The sequence below is a fragment of the Diplotaxodon limnothrissa genome, linkage group LG6 (genome assembly GCF_057381915.1).
Source record: "Diplotaxodon limnothrissa isolate DT_005_m linkage group LG6, D_limnothrissa_male_GT1.1, whole genome shotgun sequence".
NCBI classification, from domain to species: domain Eukaryota; kingdom Metazoa; phylum Chordata; class Actinopteri; order Cichliformes; family Cichlidae; genus Diplotaxodon; species Diplotaxodon limnothrissa.
In genome coordinates this window covers 34163874-34185795 of record NC_140601.1, presented here as the reverse complement: position 1 = coordinate 34185795, position 21922 = coordinate 34163874, and the positions used below count along the sequence as shown (strand labels likewise).

The 21922-nt window shown below is 40.1% G+C and overlaps 1 protein-coding gene across 4 annotated transcripts in view; it reads left to right on the top strand.

Moving 5' to 3' along the window:
• Positions 1-711: 711 nt before the first annotated feature.
• The window catches only part of tsc2 (TSC complex subunit 2), a 33384-nt gene continuing 12173 nt past the window's right edge, over positions 712-21922 (top strand). For 2 of the 4 annotated variants that reach the window (XM_085355084.1, XM_085355082.1), the window contains exons 1-28: positions 1025-1164; positions 3058-3243; positions 3352-3438; positions 3534-3644; positions 3730-3877; positions 4502-4619; positions 4721-4769; positions 5684-5809; positions 5950-6023; positions 6125-6251; positions 7872-8015; positions 8263-8400; positions 8507-8610; positions 8758-8839; positions 9153-9308; positions 9397-9516; positions 10761-10883; positions 10963-11069; positions 11164-11329; positions 11697-11819; positions 11914-12048; positions 13291-13480; positions 13567-13660; positions 13743-13845; positions 14868-14962; positions 17972-18112; positions 21416-21577; positions 21677-21838. In XM_085355084.1, the coding sequence (XP_085211210.1) occupies positions 3109-3243; positions 3352-3438; positions 3534-3644; positions 3730-3877; positions 4502-4619; positions 4721-4769; positions 5684-5809; positions 5950-6023; positions 6125-6251; positions 7872-8015; positions 8263-8400; positions 8507-8610; positions 8758-8839; positions 9153-9308; positions 9397-9516; positions 10761-10883; positions 10963-11069; positions 11164-11329; positions 11697-11819; positions 11914-12048; positions 13291-13480; positions 13567-13660; positions 13743-13845; positions 14868-14962; positions 17972-18112; positions 21416-21577; positions 21677-21838 (3320 nt within the window). In that variant the 5' untranslated portion in view covers positions 1025-1164; positions 3058-3108. Of the gene's footprint in view, positions 741-1024; positions 1165-3057; positions 3244-3351; positions 3439-3533; positions 3645-3729; positions 3878-4501; positions 4620-4720; positions 4770-5683; positions 5810-5949; positions 6024-6124; positions 6252-7871; positions 8016-8262; positions 8401-8506; positions 8611-8757; positions 8840-9152; positions 9309-9396; positions 9517-10760; positions 10884-10962; positions 11070-11163; positions 11330-11696; positions 11820-11913; positions 12049-13290; positions 13481-13566; positions 13661-13742; positions 13846-14867; positions 14963-17971; positions 18113-21415; positions 21578-21676; positions 21839-21922 lie in introns of those variants that run through there. The other 2 variants (XM_085355083.1, XM_085355085.1) reach the window with 2 other exon arrangements.

The window sequence follows — 21922 nt, the reverse complement described above, 5'->3', positions numbered from 1 at the left end:
TGCGACTGAAAACGGGTCAGGGTTATATTATTAGTTTAACTGTAGACGTACTGAACCCCCCCCAATATAACTGTCTTATAAATAGAAGTCGACAATGATGTCGTAAGAGAGTCACTAAATAATTACATTTTATTCAGGACTGCATAATAATAATAATAATAATAATAATAATAATGATAACTTACAAAATCTGCTCATTTCCAAATCCATGTTTTTTTCTTAGACCATACTAAGCTTTATGTGGCTTTACATGAGTGACAAATGAAACATAATCCTTATTTATCTTATACTGGGTCTTGATAATCTTCCTTTACTCTCTTTTAAGCCAACCTTCCTCTGATTGGCTGCCCCTCACAAACAGAAGGTTTGAACAGCTGGATGGACTGAAAGAGAGTGTTTAGAGCAGTGCCTTTGACCCAAAGGTACCACTTTACCATCAGTGTGGAGCCGATCCTGTCATGGTGTCTATATTTTGATAAGTTTGAGAACCGATTATCACAGTAGGGTTAATGGAAGCTGCTAGTTGTATTCGCCAAATATTAGAGAATTTCTTGTGGTAGTCCAACTTCTGTCCTAGAAATATAGCCAGGTTCTTTTGTGTGTGTGTGTTTTTTTTTTTGTCCAGAGCCCAAAAATAAAAATATTTGTATTACCTTGTCCATAAGCGCCACTCACAGGACCCCTGGCCACATTGCAGCTTGTAGCGTCAAAAAGGAACCAACTTCACTAACAGCAGCACGGTAAGCTAGCTGCTAGCTTAACAGCTAAAACCGTCTTACTTTATGCTAAATTTTGACGGCTAAACACTTTTATATAGTCTATAGGAAACTTTACCTGCGCTTTACTTCTTTGTAGATGTTATGCTTTCCCGCTTGTGCCACAACACAAAAACTCATACTGCTAACAAACGGACTAGCATACTTCGTATTTAGTCTGCCATTAAAAAATACATTTCCCGCGAGGCAGTGCGGCAAACGTGTTTTTGTAGGAAGTCCCACTGTCAGAGCATTAGTGTGTCATCCGGTTGAGGAGTAGGGGTGCTGGGAGCGAGCCTTCGGCTGCTAAGACAGAGTTATATCAATGCACAGAAGCGGGCGGCTCGGCTGGCTGCAATCTGACGAAGCAGCGACTGAATGAAACCAAAACCGACTCAACTTCACTGAGGTGAGATGAGAGGGGGAGAAGGTGGCCGGGGGTAGGAGGGGCAGTGCCACAACAGAGAAATGCTAGCTTATTACAACCACTGTGAACCGAAGCTGAGAGGGTTTAGCAACGCCACACTACGTTTGTGCTGATATGAAGTGTTTAGGCTGACTTGTATCCGCAGATATATCAACTCTGGTTCGAGCCTACCTTGCACCGTTGCTGCTGCTGCTGTTGTTGTTGCTGCTGGTGTTGGACTGAAACAGACCAGCCGTTGTCCGTCTGCTCACCTCCCCTCCCCTCCCCTCTATCTCTGTCAAGTCCACATGACAGCAAATTCTTTAAACGTGCCCCATGGGTTTACATATTTACAGGCTGCAGTGTCAAACTTTACTCCTGCTTAAACAGTGGCTTGTAGTGCTATGTGGACCCACCTGTAATGTCATAAACTTGTTGCTCAAGTTTATTTTGCTGTTGTATGGTCTAAGCTCACATGCACAGTACAATAATATGCAACCCTTTAAAGAAATATAAAACACACTTCATTACAGATATGGACATGGATAAACTGGAGTCGTTTAGCAATCTCTTATTATCAGCTTCTCCACCTGCTAAGCACAGACTTCATATAAGCTAAAAATAAGTCTTTTTGGCCTTTTGACCTCACTTGTGTTTTTAACCTTGTGCTAACAGGTGAAAATCCACTGTTTAACCCATGTGTTAACCTTCATTTTACTTTCCAAGATGGACTTTTTCACTTGAAATATGACTTGACTTAATACACCTCATTATATCTGGTCTGAACAGTTTCCAGAGCCCAGCTCCAGCTTAGACAGTTTAAAAATATGCTGACAGGTTACTGTTGGTAATCTACTGGTTGTGAAGTTATGGCCCAGTGCTGATTTTTAAAATAACTATTTGTTATATGTATTTTTGGTGTTACCATTTTTGTGGCGAGGAAGCAAAAAGAAGTTATTAATAGGGAATAACTGAAATGTTTAAGCTTATTTTTTTAGGTTTTCATCAGAGGACTGTAGAACAGTTAGCCGGCACAAAGCTGACAGGACAGATGGACAGTGCCATGTGTAAATCTGTACTAATTCTCAATGTATATACAGTCACGTGAAAGGGTTATCACACGACTCTACAGACTCATGTGAGTAGTAAGTATATATAATTTTTCAGTAGCTAGTAAAGCCACTCTTAAAGTCCTTCTACAGCATTTCAACTGGGCTGAGGTCTGGACTTGCAGCACTTTAATTCTTTTCTTTTTCAGCCATTTTTTGTTTGGTAGATTTACAGGTGTATTTGGACTCATTGTCTTTTTGCATGACCCAATTTGGGCCAAGCTTCTGCTGTCAGTTAGATGGCCTCAAGATTGCCTCTAGAATACTTTGAGCCAACCATGAACTTCTCTGTACACCAAAGAGTGACAGGTGTCCAGGTCTCATAGCTGCAAAACAAGCACAAATCATCAGCTGTCCACCACTGTGCTGACAGGTGGTGTTAAGTACTAATATGCTATGTTTGTTTTGTTTTTGTTTTTTTCCAACATGTGCATGGGTGTACATTATGGCCAAACAGCTCCACTTTGGTCTCATCTGTTCAAGAAATGCTATGATTTGTACTGATGCTACTTTGCAAAGCTAAACTGTGCTCCCATGTTCTTTTTGTCCCATGCATGTTGTTTACCTCAACTGTAATTTCTATACCTGGCAATACATTAATCTATTGAAGGAAGGTTTACACATTTCCATAATAATATTAGTTAGGTGGAGGTGGGGGGGTGGCATTTATGTTATCAGCAGTGAATGACATATGAATCCACATTTAGAATCCACAGGAAATGATTAACTAATAAGCTTAAAGGGGGGAAAAAAGGTGTGACTTGCTCTGTGTCTGGTTCCGTGACAGGCAGCTGCCAGTCCCTCGCCTGTATTGTGCATCACCCTTTCAGGCTGGGCCATGAATAAACAACCAAGCAAGGAGAGTCTCAAGGACAAGGTGAAGGGGATCTTTGGGCTCGGTACACAGCGTCCTCCGAACAAACAGAGTGACACTAAACCCTCCGAGTTTATCATTACGGCTGACATCATCAAGGTCTGCAGAAGCGACTGAGTGTCTGTGCATGTTCACTGAATGTCTCCCATTCTTTTCCCAGCATATCTTCCATTGTTTGACGTATTTTTTTGCTTTGGTGCGTTTCAGGAGCTCCACCCAGATTGCGGTCTGAGCAACCGTGTTCGCACTATGAACCACATCTGTGAGCTTGCCAAAATGAAAAAGTTTGAGGAGGTGAGTCTGCTGACTGCGGTCCATTTTTGTCGTTGTTTGGTGAACAGTACGCAGTCTTCTTTATTTGTTAAAATCTGAGTGTATATGTTGTTCAGCATGCAGTGGAGGCTGTATGGAAAAATGTGGAAGACATGCTGACTCCAGAGCAGCCACCAGAGGCCAGACATGCTGTCCTGCAGCTGCTCAGGGCCATTATACAGGGGCAGGTATAAAAACACAACATACACACAGACACATGCAAAAAGCTTCTGTATGTTTTTTGTTTTTAAAAAAAAGTCTTTTTGTGTGAAGGGTGAGCGACTCGGCCCTCTGAGAGCCTACTTTTTCAAGGTAATCAGAGACTACCAGCCGTGCAATGAAGACCTTTCTGACAGACTGGAGGTGTTTAAGGCTTTAACAGAGAATGGAAAGGATATCACATACCTGGAAGAGGACATAGGTAAAAACAGACTAATCCTCTTTCTTTATCAGTTGCAATATTTGTGTTTGTGCATTTAAAAAAAACAAATCTGGAAAATAAATATAAGGAATTCTGAATAAAGCAAAACATCAGCTTTGAAGTAACCACTATTAATCACTGATAAATTTCTGGCTGTGTCACACCTCAGCTGATTAGGTTCAACTCGTGTTCACTGTTCCCTTTTTGTGCATTGACTCTATTGATATTATGTAATACAACAGTTTGCTTTCTTTTTTTTAATCAGTTGTTTTTCATTTCGGGTACAATGATGACAATGGTTTTTTTTTAAATTCTAATAATAGCTCTTTTTTCCGCACACAATACCCTCAACTGTTTCTTTCAGGATTTATTTTTTTTTCAAAGGTGGTAGGGAAACCTTTCATAGGACAAATACCCACATCCAAGATAGTTTGATCCCAGTATTATCTGAGAAATGTGACATCATATATTCAGCCTTATTTGAGCTACTTTTTTAGTAGTATTTTTAACTGTTGTGTTTATACTACTGTGAATAGTTTTATTTGCCATAGTGTATTGACCTGCATTAATACTTTTCACATGAATTTTTTTTTTCTTTCTATGTTATTTGCTTTCCTCTCTCAGCACGCTTTGTCCTCCTGTGGATGGATATAGGCCTTACATCTGACTTTCTCCATGTTCTTGTTAATCTGGTGAAATTCAATAGCTGCTACTTGGACCAAAATGTTTCCATCATGGTCCAGTGAGTCAGAGAAATCCACACACACACACAATGATTCTCTCTTACTCAGCAATTGGTCTCAGTGTCTCTTTTTCCTACTCGTTCTTCTGTGCTCTCTGCAGGAAAATTTGCCTGCTGTGCAACAGAACGACGTCTTCGACTGATATTGAGGTTGGTATTTCAAATTACTTGACAGTTAAAGGTTTTTACACACTGGACAGCAAACATTTGTGCAAACATTTTGCATGTTAAAAATATTTTTGGGGACTTTTTTTTTTTTCCCAGTTGCAAATAAACACATCTGACCGCTTAAACCACTGCATTTGGCAAGATGGACACTTGTAGCATGGAAATGGTGAAAGAGTACTGTTTTACCTAAGAGACACAGTTTGATGCTATTCAAGATCAATTTACTCCTGAAAGTATTTCTCTGCCTCCTCAGACGTGTTTCCAAGTGTGCCAACAAAAGCTCAAACTGCCCCACTGACATCCTGAAATATGTAGAAAAGCGGTCGTGATACTGTTTTAATCTCTGGAGCAAAACATTCAAATTTCCTTGTTGCTGCTCAGTTTCTTCTTTTTCTGGTTTAGAAACATTAGGATCAACATTGATGCCAATTTCACTTTATTTATTTTTTCGTCAGTCTTTTGGGTTTTTTTTGGGTTTTTTTTTTGCAGTTTGAGGAGGAATTTTTCACAAAAACTTTGCAACAGTTTTTTTTTTGCAACACCCTCAGTGTGTAATGGCCTTTGCACGACATGTTTATGATTCCTCTTCAAAAGAAGGTGCAGTTTTTGTTTAGTAAATACATAACAGGCCCTTCACGAACCTGCAGGTTTAAGAAAAATTACTGAATAACTGTCCAGTGTCCATATATTTATTATATGTGAAAACTCTGTACGCCAAAGCTAGAGATGGTTTTAATCTGATGTATTAAAGTAAATGTTTTTGAGTAAATCACAATCATTAGCTTCAGTTAAACCTACCATTTAGACAAACCCTACCATATTTTTTGATTTGTGAACCTCAGACTGTTTTGTAGCGCTGGTGGTCACTAGTATTTCCAACCTTTGTATTTTTCCAGGTGGCTCTGCAAGTGCTCGATGCAGTTGTGTGTTACAACTGCCTGCCCTCCGACTCTTTAACCGTTTTCATAATCACACTCTGCCGTACGGTCAACGTCAAAGAGTTTTGCGAGTCCTGTTGGAAGGTGAGGCAAGAACACACCTGCATATATACAATTCTGCCTCTTGTTTGAAGTCTATGATTTGAAGGGACATAATTCATAACTGTGTCCTCCTCTGTGCCGTTTGTTGTCCCTACGCTTTGTTTTGCTCTCTGGTTCTTCAGTTAATGAGAAAGGTTTTGGGGACTCACCTCGGCCATAGTGCAATTTACACCATGTGTCGCATTATGGAGGAAAGGTATTATTGGTTAAATATACAATATTTCTGACTTTGTGTGAATGAGCATATATAAGTTTGGAGGTATGGTGCAGTTCTTCTTTGATCTGTCCCTCCACCAGGGTGTATATGGAGGATGCACCGTTGTTAAGAGGAGCAGTTTTCTTTGTTGGAATGGCGCTTTGGGGCGCACACAGACTGCCTGCACTCAAAAATACACCGACGCTTGTTCTGCCATCTTTCTACAAGGTAACTCACATAAATATACATGCAGTTTTGCAATGAGATTATAATACTGAGGGTCAAGTCCACATCTCATAATCAAAAATTTAACTGATAGGATTTTATGGTGGTAAGCCTCTCTTGCACACTGGAGTTCTTAATGTTTTATAAGGACTTATTATACTTTTACTTATTTTCTGCTCCCCTGGTCTTAAATCTGTGAAATGTCATTCAGAGCAAATTTCCTTAAAAAGGATGGGAATTTATAAGAATTTGCTCATTGAGTTCTCACTGGGTCCACTTTGAGAGTGACCACCATTGCTGTGCAGCGTATCAAAGACATTACATTCATGCAAATTAATTGCATGCTGTGAGTCAAATGTATGCTCATGTTGGAGGTATTTCCCATTTTTGTTGTGATCAAGGTTGGAGCATTACTAAAAAAAAGGTTTCACAGAACACTTTTTTGTAATGCAGTATGGTACTTAATTACCCCAAAGAGAAAGTAATTCATTATACTCCTATATTACTTTCATGTTACTCTGTAAAATAGCTGAAACACACTCTCATAATTACTATTTAACTATATAAACCTGAGGCTTCAGCCCCAAACACCAACACAAATCCCTATCCTAATAAGGACTCACATTTGATCTTTCTCTTACTATTTAGGTATCTAACTTGGTGTTAGCATGGTGTTTGGCTAGCTTAGTGTTAGCATGCTGCGGTCTCTGTAGATGCTTGCAATGAGCCAAAATTGTGCTACCAGCATAATACTGCAGTTTCTGTCTCTGATGCAGTTTCCACTTTACTATCATGTCCTCGTCATTTTGTGCAATAAAACGAATGTTCATATCCATGCTGTAGACTGTGCCACCATCTTCCACCTCCGACCCGCAAACAAATTGGCTGATTGTAGTGCAAGTGGAACCGATAAGCGGGCTCGATAGGCAAGCAGACTAACAGTTCCAGGGAACTGGGCTACTCGGAACTTGTTGTGTACAAGAACTTGTTCTTGATTCCCATCGCTAGTCGTTCTTGTGGTCATTTCAAGCACAGGGCTCTGTCTGTGAGCACAGCAACCCCACTCACATGGTTTTCAAATGTTTTTGATTGCAAGGAGGAGCCAGTAAGTAGAAAATTGGCTTAAAGAAGTGGTTTTAAATTCGGGATAATATTCCACTTTGTGGCTTTATTATTGTTAAGAATTCATTAAAAAAAAAAAAATCAAAGAATTATGAAACTTTTTTTGTGCTTCTGGATTGAATGAGGCCTAAAATTGCTTGTTTTAGACAGCGGACAAAAGAGGAGCTGCAAAAAGGTCCATTGTAAGATAAATGAGGATAATTTTGACACAAAGATGCTCTAATATAGAATAGCTTTGCTTTGCATCAAAAATATGGAGCTGGAAATCTGCACAATAGGGTGAAAAGAACAGACTGTCTGACTTCCAAACCCGTGGCATAGATTTTCACTTTTGTGTTCAAAGTCATACAGATATTTTCTTTCATGCAGGATGTAGTCAAACTTTAAGTTGTTGCCATGTGTTTAGATCAAACCTGAGGTTGAAAGATTATACGGGGGTAAAATGACTGCACTTGATATGATGACTGTGCTGAATAAGTGACTTTTATTTCTGTCCCTCAGGCCATGTCATGTGCCAACGAGGTGGTCTCCTACGAAATTGTTCTTTCAATAACAAGACTCATCAAAAAGTACGGTAAAGAGCTACAAGTGGTCACATGGGACATCCTACTCGGCATCATAGAGCGACTGTTGCAACAGATTCAGGTTCTTGAAAATATATTTCACTTGTGATTGACCATGCTTCATAGTGTAGTAGTTAACACCTTTGTTGTTGTTGTTTGATTCCAGCTGGAGACCCAAATCCCATTTGGGCTTGTTTTAGGAAGGACTTTTTCCAAATTAAATATGCAGAGCTGTAGTTTTTAATTTTTATGTTTTTATCTGGTTGAGTATACAGAATAAAAAGTAATGGTTCTAGCTTGACCAAGTGGTGTGCCTCTTGTTTTCACAGACAATAGGCAGTGCGGAACTAAAGGCCATTGTTTATGAACTGTTGACCACCGTGGAAGAGCTTTATGAACAAAACGGTTACCACGGCTCCACTGAGAAGTTTTTCAGCCTGGTGGAGAAATGTGCTGATAAAAGACCAGTTAGTGCTTTGATTATCTTCTGTCCTCCTCCAACTTTTGTTGTAATTTAGACCTCTTACACTGCGTTGCCCCCCCCCCCACTAATCTGAATCTTATCTTTTGCAGGATGCATCAGTGCTGACACTTATCTCCTACAGGGCTCAGTCTATCCAGCCTGCTAAAGAAGGCTGGATTCAGAGCCTTCACCGGCTCATGGAGAAATTCTTCAGGTAGGACACACACACTGACACACGTATATATCTCAGGGAGGTTATAGTATTATCCTTGTGATGTTCGATCTCGTTCTTGTTCTATCTCTGAAGTATCTTAATCTCCGCTGTCCCTTTCTGTTATCTCACCCTTTTGCTCTGTGAAAGGAACGAGACTCGCAGTGTGATAAGAATCAAAGTGCTTCATATCCTGTCCTTCGTTCTCAGTACCAACCGGCAGCTCTATGAGGTCTGTGCTCTCTCATACACGCTCACATCAGAAACCTGTGTAATTCCAGTCCGCTGTCCAGACTGAAAAGCTTCTGGTGCATTTCTCTTGCCATAGTTCCAATTTTTACTGAAGAAGATATTTCGATAGTAGCAAGCACCACTCAGATGCTGACATACTTCTGAGCCTCCCAAAATTTATTTACATGCAATTTATTTTTGAAACGGAGCTTGTACAAATGTTTGACACATTTGTACAAGCTCCGTTTATGATTTTCAAAAAAATCATACTTTTCCTTTTTGTGTTCTTTGCTTATTTTCTATTTTTTCTCCAGGATGAGTTGATTGAAATGGTGGTGATTCCCCAGCTCAGTGGGATTGCTGAAGACCGGGACTTGGCAGTTAGAAAACAGGCTACTCAGCTATTAGTAGACCTCGCTGAGGGCTGCAACACGCACCACTTCACCAGCCTGCTGGACATCATTGAACGGGTACAAAAAGAGTACATGCAATCACACAAAACCGCCCCATTTCTGTCACAATGTCATTACTTCTCTCCATTTTATAATTATTTTTTAGGTGTCTAGCCGCTCTCTGGTGTGTTCAGGGCCCCTAGAGGTTTCTGAGAGAGACCCCACAGCAGAGTCTCCTATGGAGGACGTCAGGACTGCTATTCTGGGCCTGCTTGAAATCCTGCAGGTATACATAAAAGTAGTAGATGTGAAGAGTTGTGGGTGAGTTAAAATAGAATATTAAGACATAGTTTCTTCCACAGTGACTTATCACAATGTAGGGCATCAAATGACATCAATCAATGGAGAAATCCCCCTCCCCCCAGAACAGTTCAATACACATTAAAATGGACTAAAATTGGCTTTGTTGACTGCTGTCAGACTGTAAATGTCATTTTATTTGGCGACATTTTACCATTAAGAGCTCAAAGATCTCTTTATGGCACAAAACGCTGAGAATATAACAAGCAAAGAAAATGTAATTCACAAACAAAAAATTGGACAATTAATTTGTCCAAATTAACCAAACCCAAAACAGTTTTTGTTATGTTGCCTCACTGCGTCTTTGCATTGCTGTCATGCTGCAGTGACTGTACTCTGACCTGGTTATCTGACACATACCTATCGACTGCCCTCTCTGGCCTAAAAATGTATTAAAGGAAAACTTTTTTTTTTTCCAACTAGTGCTAGCTGCTGCTTACGTAACTTAAAAAAATCCTCTTAATGAAATGAGTTAGCAGCTAAAACTTTTAATGATGGAAAGACTAAACTAATGCTTAATGTCGCAAGCTTAACAGACCTGCCTGTCAGCTTCTCAGGTGTCATCCAATTTCATTAATATAAATCGAATGTAAATTGATGTATATACCTGGACAGCAAAACATGATTTATCTACGGACTAATACAAATGTTGTATTTTCTTAAACAAAGTTGATTTACAATAAAAATCGATCCTTGGAACAATGTGTGAAGTTTATAAAATCTTAAACATAATCGCTCAGACTCAAGACTTGCTTCTTGTTCTGGCCCGGCAGTTATTAATCCCATAATTAAGCTCTAATCATTAACTGTTGATGACGATAGATTTCAGCCTTCTTGGTGACCACTCTGCAAAGTCTGTAATTATGTTGTGTCTGTAATTACTGTTTTGTAATGTTGGATATTTTTGCCAGTGTGGTGTCATGTGCTTGCATTTCATGATACTTAGCCAACTGTTAGGTACATGGTAAGGGTCATGAGATGGAAGAAAAAAAACAAAACAAACTATTAGAAGTGAACTATTTATAGTGTGTTAAATTGATATGAAATGTTGCATGCTGCCTAAGACTTTCATTAAGCTAGCAAAACTAAGATTATCAAGGTTTATCAAATAAACTAAATATTTATTATATTTTACCTGGTGATAACATGTTATCCTTTTTCTTCTGACAGAGCAAACTTTACAGTCTGCCAGCCAGCCATGCGAGTCGTGTTTATGAGTTGCTTATCAGCCACCTGCAGCTTCATTACAAGAACAAGTACTGTTCAACTATCGCCTCCACTATTAGACTAAAGGTAGGTGATCTGTCACTGCTCAAATGTTTTTACCTCTTATTACATCATTTCTTTGTTGATTCCTCCTTTTTCTTCTCAGGTGTTTGACTTCTTCCTCATGATGCGTGCAGACTCTCTTCACCGTCTTGGGGTCCCAAACAAAGATGGTGTCATGAGATTCAGCCCTTATTGCTACTGTGATATAGGGTGAGAACACAAACATTTCCTTTACTAAAGGTATTGAGCTTACTGACAGCTCTCTAACATTGTGTCACTTGCTTTTGTTCTTGTTGTTTTTCAGGGAACCAGAGAAACGTGTTGGTGAAAAGAAGCCAGCAGGTTCAACCTCTCCTCCTGCTGGCAGCCCTGCTCCTCCTGCTGCTCCTCCCAGTTCAGCAGCCTCAACACGCTCAGCCTACCTTTCCTATTCGCCTGCCTTCAGTGTCCTCCTGCAGTGCCTCAAGATGGTACACACAATAATTATTGTATCAAACAGCATTGCACAGTTCATATATACGTTCTGTGGTTAAACAGTTGGCCTCATGCCTAGTTTTGTATCTTTATTCTTAGACTCAACTAGAGTTGCTATACATTTTAAGTTCAGAGTAATCCTTAGATATCTTACACTGGGGCTAGATGCACCCCCCTGGAACAAGCCCATTTAGCTCGTCTTTTTAAGTCAGGTTTCTTTTCTGATTGGCAGACAGTATTGAATTCATATCAGAATTAAATCATAGGCATTGCAGCTGTTAGAATGCAGAAGCAGTGACCGATAATTGCAGTGACTTCCCTTTTATCTGTAAAAGGTTCGGATATGATTTATCTCTCTTACAGGAGACGGATTGGAAGGTGCTGAAGCTGGTTCTTGACAAGCTGCCATGGATGCTGCAGTACAAAGTGTTGCTGCTCACATCACCATGCAACTTAGATCAGCTGTGTTCTACACTCTGCTGCATGGTAGCCTGACTTTATGCACATAAATACAGATCCATACACTGGATATTATGTTGTGAGTGAATTCAATCTTTATTGATCTCTTCTGCGTGTGTAGGTGACAGATCGTCTCATCTCAGAGCGATTGAAAAAGACTCCAGAGGGGTTTTCTCGCACAGATGTTCAGCTGGCAGTGATTCCCGTTCTTACAGCAATTACCTCCTACCACAACTACTTGGAGCAGTCAAGACAGGTACAAAGACTAGTCTGCAGAAATCAAACACCTTCTGTGCTATTTCTCACAGGATACTATGATAAGTTTTATGCTAGCATCTACAAAACAACTTTAGGCTATGTTGAGAAAACTAGGTTGGAACCAGGTTGCTTGTCTTCACATGCAGCAAACAACAGGATGTACTCTGCTTTAGATAGAAATAACATGGTTTTGTTGAGAGTACCGGAAAAGGCAGGACATGAAACCCACTTTCTTGCTGTGAATGATCAGATTAGCTTAATCATATACCAGACAGACTTTGCATTACAGAACTGGCAAATTACATGTGCAGCCTGACTATGTTGTACATTTGCATTCTATTACTGTTAGAACTCATATTTAAACAAAATTCATGCACGTACACACCAAAGTCTCCATGGTGTGTACGCTGAGTCCATGGAGTGTTAGTGACACCCATTCAACTGCTTGTGAATGTAAATGTCTAATCAGCCAATCACATGGCAGCGACTCAATGCACTTAGGCTTGTAGTCCTGGTCAAGAGGACAGCTGAAATTCAAAACGAGCATCACAGTGGGGAAGACAGTCGATTTAAATGTCTCTGAACATGGTGTTGTTGCTAGTGCTGATCAAAAGAGAATGGTCCAAATAAGAAGTCAGAGAAAAATGGTGAGACCGCTTTGATAGGAAGGCAACATTAACTTAAATATCAGTTCTTACATCCATGTTTTACAAAGCATGTTGAAACTTGAAACAGCTGTCTACAGCAGCGGATGTCAATACTTAGCTAATAACAGGAAACTGAACCTACAATTTGCACAGGTTCATCAAGATCGGACAACAGAAGACTGACAAAATGTCACCTGGTCTGATGAGTCTTGATTTTTGCTGACACATTTGAATGGTAGCGTCAGACTTTTGCATAAAGAACATGAAAGCATGGATCCATCCTGTACTCTGTCAATGGTGTCAGATGGGGTTCTCAGTTACTGGACCTCAATCCAATAAAGCACTTTTGGTGGTGGTGATAGAACAGTGATGGATGTGCAGGCAACGAATCTGTAGCATTTCTGTCATTTTGTCATGTTAACAACCAAAATCTTTCCAGCACCTTGTTGAATATATGCCACACATTAAAGCAGTTCTGAAGGTGAAGTAAAGTCCAACCCAGCAGTAGCAAGGTGTACCAAATGTAGTGACTGGTGAGTGTATATGGAAACATACAAGTGGAATTACATTCATCCTTTCATTGATATATGCAGAGAGAACTGGTTCAGTGCCTCGAGACTGGGCTCATTTACCGCTGTGCCAAGCAATGTGTGGTGGCCCTTACAATGTGCACGGTGGAGATGCCTGATATCATGATCAAGCTTCTTCCTGCTCTTATCGTCAAGCTCACTCACATCTCTGCTACTGTTGCCATGGCATCTCCTATGCTCGAGTTTCTCTCCAGTGAGTACTTTTCTCTTTTCCTGTATTCTTTTATATTGTTGAAGGCCAAAGTCTTCAGTTGTTTTTTTTTTGACTGTGTTTCACAGCCCTCGTGCGCCTTCCCCATCTGTATGCCAACTTTGTAGCTGAGCAGTATGTCAGCGTGTTTGCCATCTCACTACCTTACACTAACCCCTCAAAGTAAGTCCTAGCACATGTGACATTTTGTATTCCCTGATGCAGAGACTCACTCTGATCTGAGTATTTCTTCAAATCCCATCAGGTTCAACCAGTACATTGTGTCCCTGGCCCACCATGTGATTGCCATGTGGTTCATACGCTGCAGACTACCCTTCCGCAAGGACTTTGTTCAGTATATCACAAAGGTACACCACAGTGAATGACAAAAAAGAGCCTTCAAACCTGAAGCTGAATTTACTGTTACTCACCTGCTCATACACAGAGAGAGTACAGATGCGTAGCTCCTACACTGAAATCAATGTCGCTGAAAAGGACCTTGTCCTTGCTCACACATTTATAAAAGAAAGTGTCTTCCTTTCAGAGACTTTTAACGATAGTTTAATTAAAAGGCAACAACTTTTACAAACTCTTATGCAATCTGAAACAAGGCTCTCTGGACTTCCTTCAGTTCTTGAGAATAACTTGATGTCCAGTAATTATCAGATAACACGTTTATGTTTGATTGCTTTCTTGTCAGTAGTGGGCTTAGAATGTTTTCACCACCCTCATTTCCACTTGTTTTTTATGCTTAGCATAAAAACTCAGATGAGAAAATGTTAAAGTGACCCTGGTGTATTTTCTCCAGAAAGAGATGGAAAGCAACAGAGATATAACCCTCACATTAGAACAGACCAGCTCTTTGTGTTTATGCTGAGCTAACAGCTTCAGGCTGCAGCTTTATATTGTACAGAGAATTGAACTCTTGACAAAAAGGCAAATTAGCATATTGTAGCATATGTTGAAACATTCTTTTAAATTGTCCTTGGATATTTCCACTGGATTTGTCAGTTCTACTTATTACTTCATACTTTTTATTCATTGCATTCTGATAGTGTTGAATTGCATTGCACATAGTTGTTCCCTTCTCTTTTGCAAAAAGTTGAGGTCTCAGCTTCTTAATGCACTTTTGGGCATTCACTTGGATTTATTTGCTCTGGCAATGGTGGCTTAAGTAACTGCACAACACACTTTTAACCTCAAATGTCTCCAGAGAGATGTTTCATTGAACTTTTGTACTGTTCAGGAGAAACATGTCCAGTTAGGTGCATCTGGATGCTTGTGAAGTTTGAGAAACCTGTAGCAGAGGGGGCACAACTGGTAATCATCTGTAAATCTGGGTCACCACTTTTGTTTTGCATATCTGGCTCCTTTCTTTGTGTTCCTTCAGGGTTTGCGTTCCAACGCCCTTCTGCCATTCGATGACAGTCATGAGCAGAGTCCGTTTCGTGCCCGAAGCACCAGCCTCAATGAGAGACCCAAGAGGTAAACTGTGTTTTCACTGTCAGTCACCAGCAGTAATGTACAAACCAGCAGCACCGCACGCTGCCCACGTGGCTGCTGTTGTGGTAAAGGGTTGGGGGTAGCCAAGGTAACAGGGGACTCAGCATGATTCGTACTGATGGTTGCAGTGACACCTCTCAGGTTGCCATGGTGATCATTAGTTCATTTTATCTGTTTATGCTTTTTTTATGTTTTAAAATGTGTTCTTATACCACCACTTATTTTTATTTTGTATTTTTCCAAGAGTCACCTCATTTGTCATACAGACGGTGGACAAAATGGCATAAACACCTGTATAATATTATGCCTTTATTTAGTTTATATTTGTTGTGGATTATTATATATCATTATTCGGGTGTTTGTGTACTGCTTTCACTACCTGTATCTCACAAAAGTACATCCCTAGCAATAGCATGAGTAAGAGGTACAGGGTGTCCCTCCCCCTGTCACACTGTGCCGTCTGACTGCTGTTTGTGACCACAGAACATGTACACAAAGAGAAATACACGCCATCTTTCACACAGAGCGATAAAGAAGCTTTTCTCAGCAAGGTGCCATTCTCATTCGTACAAAGTGTGAATGTTGTTTGGTTGTCCACACATGAACAGTGTACATTTAAAAACATGTACAAAGTAACTTTTTAAAACACTCTAGACTGTAACACAGAGAGAAGGGTACTTAACAGGGGTCTTTTTGCATTAATTAATAATACTGCTTTAAATTGTGCCACCGCATATGCTATGCTGTAGTACCCACCAAGAAATGTAACTACAAAGACACAGATTGTTGTCATTCCACTTGTAAAGTGTTTTACCATGTAAAGATGGTAAACCATTAACAAAATGCATTAGGCTGTGATAGTTTTTACTTTGCTTACTATGCTAATGTAATAGCCAGTATTCTGTCAATGTAGGCATCATTATTTTTTCTTATTTCCAAAGCTGTCATAATCCCCAACTCAGTTGCTACTAAAATGTTCTCTTTCCCGAGTTTCCTTAAAAGTAACTTTTGTTCAGTAATTATCGCCAAGTCCAAACTAATCAGCTCAGTTTTGCTTGTGAGGGTAGAGCAATGCAGATCACACATGCACACAAGTACAAGTGCAACTGCTGTGTAGATTCTGCAAGGAGTCATCGCAGAACTGAAGCTCAAACTTGACTACTCTGTGTCTTAACTACACTTTTTCTGCAGCTCTCCTTTGTGAGAAAGTTAGAAGTGATAGGTCTATTATTTTGTTTGGTATGAGTGCTGTAGCTTGCTGTTTTCTCACACGCTGAACAAAGCAGGAGGAGAGAGTGTGGAGGCAGTAGCAGGAGGGCAAGACATTTACAGGCGAGATAATTCTGTCTATAGATGTTTTTCTAAATGCAATAAATAAATATGCTGTTAGAGAGCTATGAAAAGTTGCTAAGGCAGCATCATAGGGAGAGACTGAAGTGTGATTGCACACGCTGATTTATCTAAAAAAAAATTGAAATGTGCACTTCAAAAATCAAAATCCAGCTCAAATAGTGAATATCCAACTAGGTAAATATTCAGGCACACCAGTGGTTGTCTCTTTTTGAGTCAGCAACTAAAATTGCGTATTACAAAATTGTAGTTATTTAATCTTTTTCTGATTAATCAGGTGTTTGATTGTGGACGACGTCTTAAGAAAATAGAGACACCAATGTTGCCATACACAAAAAATACATGTTTTAAAAATAAGTATTTGGTGTAGAAATCCCAGTTAAACCAGAGTTTACCCAGTGAATTTCAGAGACACTATAATATTCATCTTCCTCTTTTCCTAATGTGATCTCTACTTTTACGCTCACGTTTATTGTGGCATTTTTATTAATTTTCCATCTTTTCTTAGATTTGTGTTAACAAATTGTCTTAGATTTTTATGAAGCCCTTCCAGTATTTTTAACTTGGTAATTAAAAAACAAAACAGCAAATCCTTGTTGCAGCTCTCCACAGTAATCCAAAATGCTTCTGCTAACATTAATTCTTCCATAATGGTTTCAGTTTTCCATATTCTGGTATCACAGTTCTTGTGCTGCTCATTGCTCATAATGAGGTTGGAGTTCCTCAGCTCAGTTTCCACCAGGATGATGGTCAGAATGTCAAGTTTAAATTAATTTAATTCTTAAAATGTTCTTGGCAAACGTTCCACTGTGTCCAAACATTACCTTTGCATACATAAAAAATGCATACATTATTTGGTGATGATACTAAACTAGTATTTGGTCCAGTCCGAGGCTGCTGTGCTTCAACCCTCTGGTTTCATCCAGCTTTGTTTCACTTGTGTTTTAACTTCTATCATAAAGCCTGTGCTGAGTTCATCCCTACGGTTATACTTCTGTACTAGTCCTTGGCTTCTCTACAAACCTGCTGTGTGAAGTAATGTTTATTTTGTTGCTCTCCTGAATACTTTCTGTGTATTTTCTTTTCTGAATAGCAGAAGCTGTTTCCCCCTCTGCTGTAGCTTCTCTGTTTTCTGTTTAGTTGGCGTGTATCCTTTTATTTTTTTTAACCCTCTTTTTTTTCTTTCTCCACTCTCCTGTAATCTGATTCATAATGTTCACTGCTGTTAATTTTCACCGTGTTTTGTTTTTCCTTTATTTGACCCTTCCCCCTCTCCACTGCCCCCTGTGTTTGGTGTGGTTGTGGTTTTGGGGGTGGTTGTGTCATCCTGGATCCTTTCTACATTGCTCCTGATCCCTCCCTCCTCATGTGACGCTGCCCTTTGACCTTTGTGGCCCTCTCCTTTGTACCCTGCCCCTCTCCATGTGTGGCGTGCGCTCCTGATCCACCTGCTCATGTTGCTCTGGTTCTCTGGTGATGATTCCTGCTGTCTCCTGGTATACTTTTACACCACACTTCCTCCACACTCCCAAACCACCACCCTCACGATGACCCCGTCCTCTCACTGCCCCAACGCCACCGTTACTCCATCTTGGGCCCAATCCCCCTCGCCCTTTGCCATGGACACTCCTCACCACTCAGCTTGCGGACAGCAAAAGTGGCAAAGGCAGCAGCAGCGGTAGCCAATAGCAGCAGCTCTCCAGTTAAAGAGCTGAGGGACCTTTCAGCCATGGACGCTTTCCGCTCCCGCAGCATCAGCGTCTCCGAACATGCGGTCCGCAGGTTAGACAAGAGCCTTCTGGGTAACAAAACAAAAACCAATAACAACCCAAACACTTACTGCTTTCTTCATGGGATTGATGGGGTCTAGGGTCATTGTCCGTCTTTGGGGGGGTGTTGCTGGGGAGATTTGTTGCCAGGGGCACCTGGAGTGGGTGGTGCATGCTGGAGGAAGGTTTATGTGTCGACCTTTTTGGTTTGTTTTGGGCTGTGTTTATATTTGTGCTGGTTTCAATGTTGTTGTTTTTTCTGATTTGCTTTTGCATGCAGTGTTTGTTGAAGATGTGGGAAAGCATCTTTTCACTTTATTGATGTTTTTCACTTTGCTCTAACACAGATTTTGCTTTTTTGTTTGTTTGTTTCTTACATTTTGCTTTGGTTTGATTTTATTTGTATGTGTCTTTTATGTGCTGGGTGCATTGCTGACTGATTTTGATTCGCCTAACAACAAATGAATGGCAGAAGGAACTGGTGCAAAGCAGTGGTGGGATCTTTATAAACTTCACTGTAAACAACTGCAACCCCCTACTTTGGCTCCCTCTGTTTGCTTTGGGAGCACATCTGCTTCTTCGACCAGTGACTCTGGCAACAGCAACACAACAGCTTTTGTTTGCTTGCTTGACATAATTTTAGTTTTGTTTTGTTCCACTGAAACATCCACTGTACTGCTATGACCATGGCAATCTCCTAGTGCGGGATTTCAGAACTAGCTGGGTTGAGATGAACTTTTAACAGTTTGATCAACACATCATTCACATCACGCACATCCACAGAAACACTCTTCCTCACTAATCGTCATATGCTTATCTGTCCTTGGCTGACTTTCTTGGGCATCTGGAAGAAGTACAATGCAACATTGCAGTTGTTAGATGAGGCTGCTCACACCAATTGATTGTCATAGGTCATACTAGTATTGCCACCAGATGGCAGCAGCAGCTCAGTACTTGTATATGCTTAAAAGTACTGTTTAATGTTCAACGACAAACACAAAATTAGTGGGACTAAACAACTGCAGTGTTGCTCTCTTTAACCTGCTTTAACTGTTGACTGGCTGATAATCTGCTTTTGCTCTCAAAGCTGATTTTTGTGTGAACTGGGTTTAAAATTCACCTCCATATGGACACTTACTCCATCTAGCATAACGTGACCGCATTCAAAGCTTTCAGTCTTCAAGGCGACATTTTCATTGGAAAAACTGTATGGGATTAGATAAGGTTACATTTGTTTTTCTTTACTTTAAATTGGGTAATGTCAGTGAATTGAAGTACAATAGCATGTGATGGTATGACAAAGCAGCAAACCTCGTACTGCTTCAGTCGTGAGTCTGTCATGGTCATGTTTTTGGAGTATGTGTCCATTAAACACTGAAATGAAAAATAAGTCATCGTCAGTAGAAGAATAGTAGTTATAAAATGTGATTGAATAGTTGCTGATTCACATTCTGGGACTTGAGAGATTTCTTTGAGCCTCATACAAAAGATCTACGCACCAGTATTAGTCTGTATGTGTGCCTATATTTTCATGCTCAATACATTTAAAGTGAAAACACTATTTCTACATAAATCTTTGAAATTCTGAAAATATAGTTGTATTCCTACCAGCCTAGACCTTCCCTAACCTTCATAGAGTATTTAAATTTGACCTATAGGTAAGAAGAATGGAGGCTTTAAACAAAAACAAAAGAAAACAAAAAACTAAGGACCTCTTGCTCTCTTTTTTTTAATCCATTGCATCACTACTTTCTTGTTTTAATCTTTGATGTTTTCTTTCATTTTTGCATTTCTTTATAATTTGGCTTTGAAAAACAGTCCGCATGTCTTTAATACTCCCCACTGTGAGGAGAAGTAACATCTGGCAAGTAACATGGGCTGGAGTGTTGCTGTAAATTGCTCATTTTGAGCATGTTTACTTCTAAGCAGCAAGCTTTCAAAACACGTCCATTATCTCCCTTGAGCTGATGTTCACATCTGTAAATTTGCTTCCAAACTGATTCTTGTATAGAGCACGGAGAAATGCTTCTTGTGAATACAAAAAGCTGCTGCACAGTGAATGCTAATTGAAAGATTTGACTTCAGTGGAAACATTAACATACCGTTAAACACATCGAGTCACACGTAGCTTCTACCTGCTGGTTTTTCTGCATCAAAATATTACAGATCCTTTTACCCTCGCAGAGAGAGCTTTTTTACATTTAGAAGGAGAATCAGTGTGGTATCAGGGCATGCAAAGCTATGTATTACTTGTCCCAGCATGTGTCTCTGCGTGTGCACTTAGAGAAAATGTAATCATCATATGGTGGTTGAGCATAAGAAGTTGGGTCCGTAAATATTTAGACAGTGAGTGTACACAATTTTGCCTCTTTACATTATCATATCAACTTACAGTGAAGCCGTCAGGAGGTGATAGACGTCTAGACTTTCAGCTTTCTTTCAATCAACTGTTTTTTGCATACTCTCTATACTATAACTATGTAACTCTGCACATCAGACTTATTTCTGCTACTATTATCAACGGTTAAAACTGTATAAACACTAGTGACCCTGTTCCACTGGGATATTTACATGCTTGCACTGTCAAAAATTTCTTCACGGTGTTTGATAAATGATGTGAAATGCTTTGGATCAATAAATTCTGCCTCTGTCTTTAGTTTCATATGTCCACATAATCTTGTTAAAGAGTGGAGAGTGTGGAATAACTCAGTTTTATTTACCTAGCATAACAGTAGTTATCTCTGGGGGTTTTTATGTTGTAAGGCCCTACAATTAATTGAAACTTAAGGGTTGAGGTTAGGATTTGGTTAGGGCTATGGTAAGGCTTGACGCATACGTTTTATTGTTAACCTTTGGGTACAAGGCTGGGGAATGCATTAAAATCATTAAACTTTCCACATACTGAGTTCCCAGCAATAGATACCAAAGTTTTCTTCTGAGCCAATGGCTGTAGTTCCTAAACAGTGCAATATTTTGAGGTACTAGAGTAACATCTTGATTGCTTTCTTTTAGTACCGATGTGATGGTATACAGAGGCAAAAATGCAAAATTTGTAATCCTTTCCAAATACTTATGAACCCAACTGTAAACAAATGAATGCACGTTTCCATGTGTGCTTGTGATGAATGTGATCTAGGCACGGACATGAGCACGAGTGATTGTGTGATTCTTCTTGCAGTTTTCTCTGCACCAATAAATCAGAACCTGCATGTTTCTGTGCACTTTACACATTAAATATGCGAGGAGCTTGCACCTTCAACTCGCTCTTCTCCACCTTTTGCTGTTCTTTATTTGTCTCTTTGTTTCCACCTTTTAGGATGCACACCTCAACCACCACATGCAGTCTGGGCTCTGCCGATGAAAATGCAGTAACTCAGGCCGACGAGGGGCTGAAAACTGTCCACCTAGAGCTCACAGAGACTTGTCTTGACATGATGGCCCGATATGTATTTTCCAACTTCTCTGCACTTCCCAAGAGGTTGGAAGAATTTTTTATTATTTTTTTTTAATGCTCATATTTTGGAAAAAGAGTTGGAAAAAGCAGCAAGAGTGATGATTTTGGCCTCTGTTCTCTTAGGTCTCCCATCGCAGAGTTCCTGTTAGCAGGAGGCCGCAGTATGACCTGGTTGGTGGGCAACAAGTTGGTCACCATAACAACCAGCGGAGGGGTCAGAACACAAGCGCTGCTGGGCCTGGACATGGCTGATCGCCTGGGAGGAGGAGGAGGGGAATTGACCAGGTGATGCATGCTTGCACACATACTAAAAGGAATTTGTCTGCTTTCAACTGCCAGACCTCACTCTATCTATCACCCTTTACTTAA